Raw genomic sequence first — 4302 nt, 5'->3', positions numbered from 1 at the left:
ATGCAGCTATGGCTGCTCCTCAGTCCTACCCTATGCGGCCCCGCCTCTCATTGTGCCAGTAATCACTGCAAGCACCTCTGAGAGAAAGCCGCCCTTGAGTTCCACCCGATGCCAGACAGTCCAGTTTCTCACTGTATGAGTCTGGATCCCCAGAGACTCGCTGGGAACTGGAGTTCAGAGCAGTCGGGAGCCTGAGACACCCTCCCGATTGAAAAAGACAATGGAGTCCTCAGTTGCCAGCCTTTCCATGTGCGCCTCCGTATCTCTGCACTTTACATCCGCACTGCACCTTCTCTGAGTCTCAGTGTGTTTTCTCTTCCCTTCTAGTTGTAGAATTTCCACTCAGACAGCCTTCCTGTGGTTCTGGATGATGTCTGTTTTGTCTTTTAGTTGTATTTTTGAAGTGGTTGTACGAGGCAGCAATTTCCGGTGTTTACCTATGTCGCCATCTTGTTTTTTTTTATGCATGTGTAAACTCCTATACATATTACATTATTTTCCTCGTTAAAATAACTTTAACTCTGCTTTTTTTAACTTCCTGTGTGTCTGTGTGACTACATATATTTCTAAATGGCTATAGTTTATATGTATTCACTGTAATTTCTTTACAAGTTTTTACATTGTTGATCATATAGGCTGTTTAACATTTTTTTTCCTATTAAAACAGCATGGGAATAAAGTATCCTTATAGCAAAATACTTTGTTCAAAAAATATTTGTTGAGTATCTAATGTATGTCAGCCACTGTATTTGGTATTTGGTTATAACAGTGACCACAAAACACAAAGTTACTGAACACATGGAATTTAAATTCTAGCAGGAGAGCAGATATTATCAAATATAACCACATTGCTGTACATGTAGTTTATAACTGAAATGAATACTCTGTAAGAAAGGAATACTGTTCTGCAAAAAAATACAGCGAAGGATCCTGACTAAAGTTAGGGAAGCCCTCATTGAGAAAGTGCTGCTTGATCTGGCAATTAACTAATTGCAAGAGGTTTTGGGTGGTGTGGATTGGCATTTTAGAGAGAAATATTATTCCAAACAGAGTGAATGTTATTGTACAAAGGCCTTGTTGCAGAGAAATTATATCTAAGAAACTTAAATCCAGTGTGGTATGGACACTAAAAGTAGTGGTGTAAGATAAGGCTAGAGATGTATTCAGGGACCTGGTTAAGCAGAGCCTCATAAATGATGTTATGGACTTCATTCTAAGAGGGAAAGTATACCTTCAAAGGGTTTTAAGTTGGGAGTAATATTTGATTGTACGGTGAACTAATTGTACAGGGAACAGAGTGGATGCAGGAAGATCAGATAGGAGGTTGAGGCAATGGGTTAGGTAAGAAATGATTGCTTGGATTAGGTTGGTGGAGGAAATAGAAGTAGAGAAATTCAAGAAATTTTAGAAAATAAAATTGTTTAAACTTGGAACATTCTGAAGTATTTTTTAAAGCCTAAGTTTTCAGAGATGGAATTCTTAAGACAAAGAATTATTTTTAAAATCTTATGGTAGATATCGAATTGCTTTCTAGAAAGATTGTTTCAGTATACTCTCCCATTAACTGTGTATTGGAATGCTCATTTCCATATCTCCCTACCAATAATGAGCATTAACTTTTCTATTTTTTAATTTTTCACTTTTTAATACCTTTTCGAGAAATTGAGTAATTACTTCAAATTTTAATATGGTTTTTTTTTTAACCAACTGTAATAATATAGTAGCTTTGGAACACAGTAGTCCCCCTTATCTATAGTTTTGCTTTCTGTGGTTTCAGTTACCGGAGGTCAACCGTGGTGCAAAATATTAAATGGAAATTCCAGAAAAAAATAATTCATAAGTTTTAAATCGTGCAACATTCTTAGTAGTGTGATGAAGCCTTGCACCCTTCCACCCTAGATTTGAATCATCCTTTTGTCCAGCGTATCTGCATTGTATATGCTATCTACCCATTTAGTTGTCTTGGTTATCAGATCAACTGTGTGGTATTACAGTGCTTGTGTTCAGGTAACACTCATTTAACTTAATAATAGCCTCAAAGCCATTCACATAACTTTTATTACAGTATATTGTTATAATTGTTCTATTATTGTTGCCAGTAATATATTAAATGTTAATATATTAAACTTAATGTAATAACCCACCCTCTGCCAAGACACCTACCTTCCTAAACATTATATTGTAACACTGTTGTATCATTAGTTTGGGCTTAGGGCTTCAAACCATTTTAAGTAAATGTACTGATAAAAACCCCAAAAGTATATAACGATTTTGACCACAAAGATGGAAATGTTTAAATTTTTATATAATGTGTTAATAGTTAATTAGTAAGAAATAAATGTATAGTGCATGTCCCACTCACCCCCAGTTAGTAACTTTTTGGCATTATAAGGATAACTATAGCTGAAAGTAGGAAATTAAGAGAAATGAATAGCTTTTTCAAAGCAATTGAAAGTTTCTTTTTCTCCAAAATAGTTTGAGTTTGAAAGATATTGACCTTAGATTCAGTATACAAGTTATGTTTGTAATCTAATTTTTCTCATTAGGGACATAATTCTACATTATTGAAATATAGTTATATTTGAAATAACATGTTACTTACTGCTTTGTTTTCTCTCAACAGTTAAAAGATGTTGATACTCGGAAAATCATAAAAGCAATGCTTTCTTATGTGTGGCCCAAAGACAGGCCAGATCTACGAGCTAGGGTTGCCATTTCCCTGGGATTTTTGGGCTGCGCAAAGGTAAGAGAAATTATGTGTTGATCATTGTTATAAGAAATGCTATGATATTTTCTAGTATTGAAACTTGGGCTGACTTAAGGCACTTTTGGGGGAGTATTGTCAGCTTTTAGGATCCTATCATGACTGTTGTATGCAATCAGCAGAAATTATATGGTAATGTCTGATTTATCTGTGGATCAGACTTAGAACAGCCTCAACTTAATTGAATTCATTCCTGATCTCCAATACAAGATCATTTATTGGAGTAAAACTTAAGGAAATTTTATAAAAGAAACTCCTCAGTGTCTTGTTGGCTTTTATTTAATACATATTTAATACATTGTTCTCAGTTCCCAGTAACTTGAAAAAGATAAAGACATTTTAGGCATAATGATAGTCCTAAGTGGTAAACAATAGTGTGATATCAAGGGAAAAAAAGAGGGAAAGAAATGACAACAAAAGCTGGGCATTTTGGTACCATTCAATATAGGGGCTCTCTATATATTAGCAGCTTCCTTAGTTTCTTGCTGTATTGTAACACATATTAATAAGGCAAACTTATAATAATGACTGAGCTTTCAATAAACATCCCTTATTTTTAATTTATTCACATTTTGTCAGTGATGTACATATCTTTAGGTACAGTATACAGTAATCGTACAATTATAGACTGTGGAGCCAGACTTCCTGGGGGTAACCTTGCACAAGTTGCTTAGTCTCTGTGCCCTCTTCGCAGTTCACCCCAGCTTGTTAATTTAATTTGTAAAATAAAGCAAAATAAGGTTGTTATAAGGAATAAGTAATTTAAAATACAAAAGGCTTAGAACTGTGACTGGCACACAGTGAAACATAATATACATGCTAAAATCAAAATAAATTCAGATTTTCATCAGAAATATGGTAAAAACAAAGTCTACTTAAAAGTATAAATGAGGCCAAAGCTGGTTTGACTCAGTGGATAGAGCGTCGGCTTGAGGACTGAAAGGTCCCAGGTTTGATTCTGGTCAAGGGCATGTACCAGTGGGGGATGTGCGGGAGGCAGCTGATCCATGTTTCTCTCTCATTGATGTTTCTAACTCTCTATCTCTCTCCCTTCCTCTCTGTAAAAAATTCAATAAAATATATTTAAAAAAAGTATAAATGAGGTTTGGCTATAATTTGGTTACCAGTCTTACATATGTGTTAATATTTTGTTTTAGAACTCAGGTCTTATAATTTACTTCTTCTCTATATCATGTGTGTTCCTGTTTATTTACTCACTAGAGGCCCAGTGCGCACAAAATCGTGCACCAGTGCTTCTGCTTGCCTCAGCTGGCCTCCCTTCCCATCGCTGCTCATAGCTCGCGTCCCGCCTACCATGAGAGCTACTGCTCATTTGGTTGTTACAGCATTACGACCACGGGCCTTTTATGATATAGACTAGTGGCCCAATGCATGAAATTCGTGCACGGGGGGGTGGGGGTGGGCGGGACGTGGTGGTTCCCTCAGTCCAGCCTGCACCCTCTCCAATTGGGGATCTCTGTGGGATTCGGCCTAAACCGGCAGTCGGATATCCCTCTCTCAATCCAGGCCCACTGGCT

The 4302-nt window shown here is 36.5% G+C and overlaps 1 protein-coding gene across 1 annotated transcript in view; it reads left to right on the top strand.

Moving 5' to 3' along the window:
- Nucleotides 1–4302, top strand: part of ABCB7 (ATP binding cassette subfamily B member 7) — a 114541-nt gene that overhangs the window by 17439 nt on the left and 92800 nt on the right. The window contains exon 2 of the mRNA XM_006775415.2: nt 2624–2743. Coding sequence (XP_006775478.1) covers nt 2660–2743 — 84 coding nt within the window. The 5' untranslated portion in view covers nt 2624–2659. The remainder of the gene's footprint in view (nt 1–2623; nt 2744–4302) is intronic.

The sequence above is a fragment of the Myotis davidii genome, unplaced genomic scaffold (assembly GCF_000327345.1).
Source record: "Myotis davidii unplaced genomic scaffold, ASM32734v1 scaffold1409, whole genome shotgun sequence".
Lineage (NCBI taxonomy): Eukaryota > Metazoa > Chordata > Mammalia > Chiroptera > Vespertilionidae > Myotis > Myotis davidii.
The sequence above is the reverse complement of the archived record's forward strand: the minus strand, read 5'-3'. Positions and strand labels throughout refer to the sequence as shown.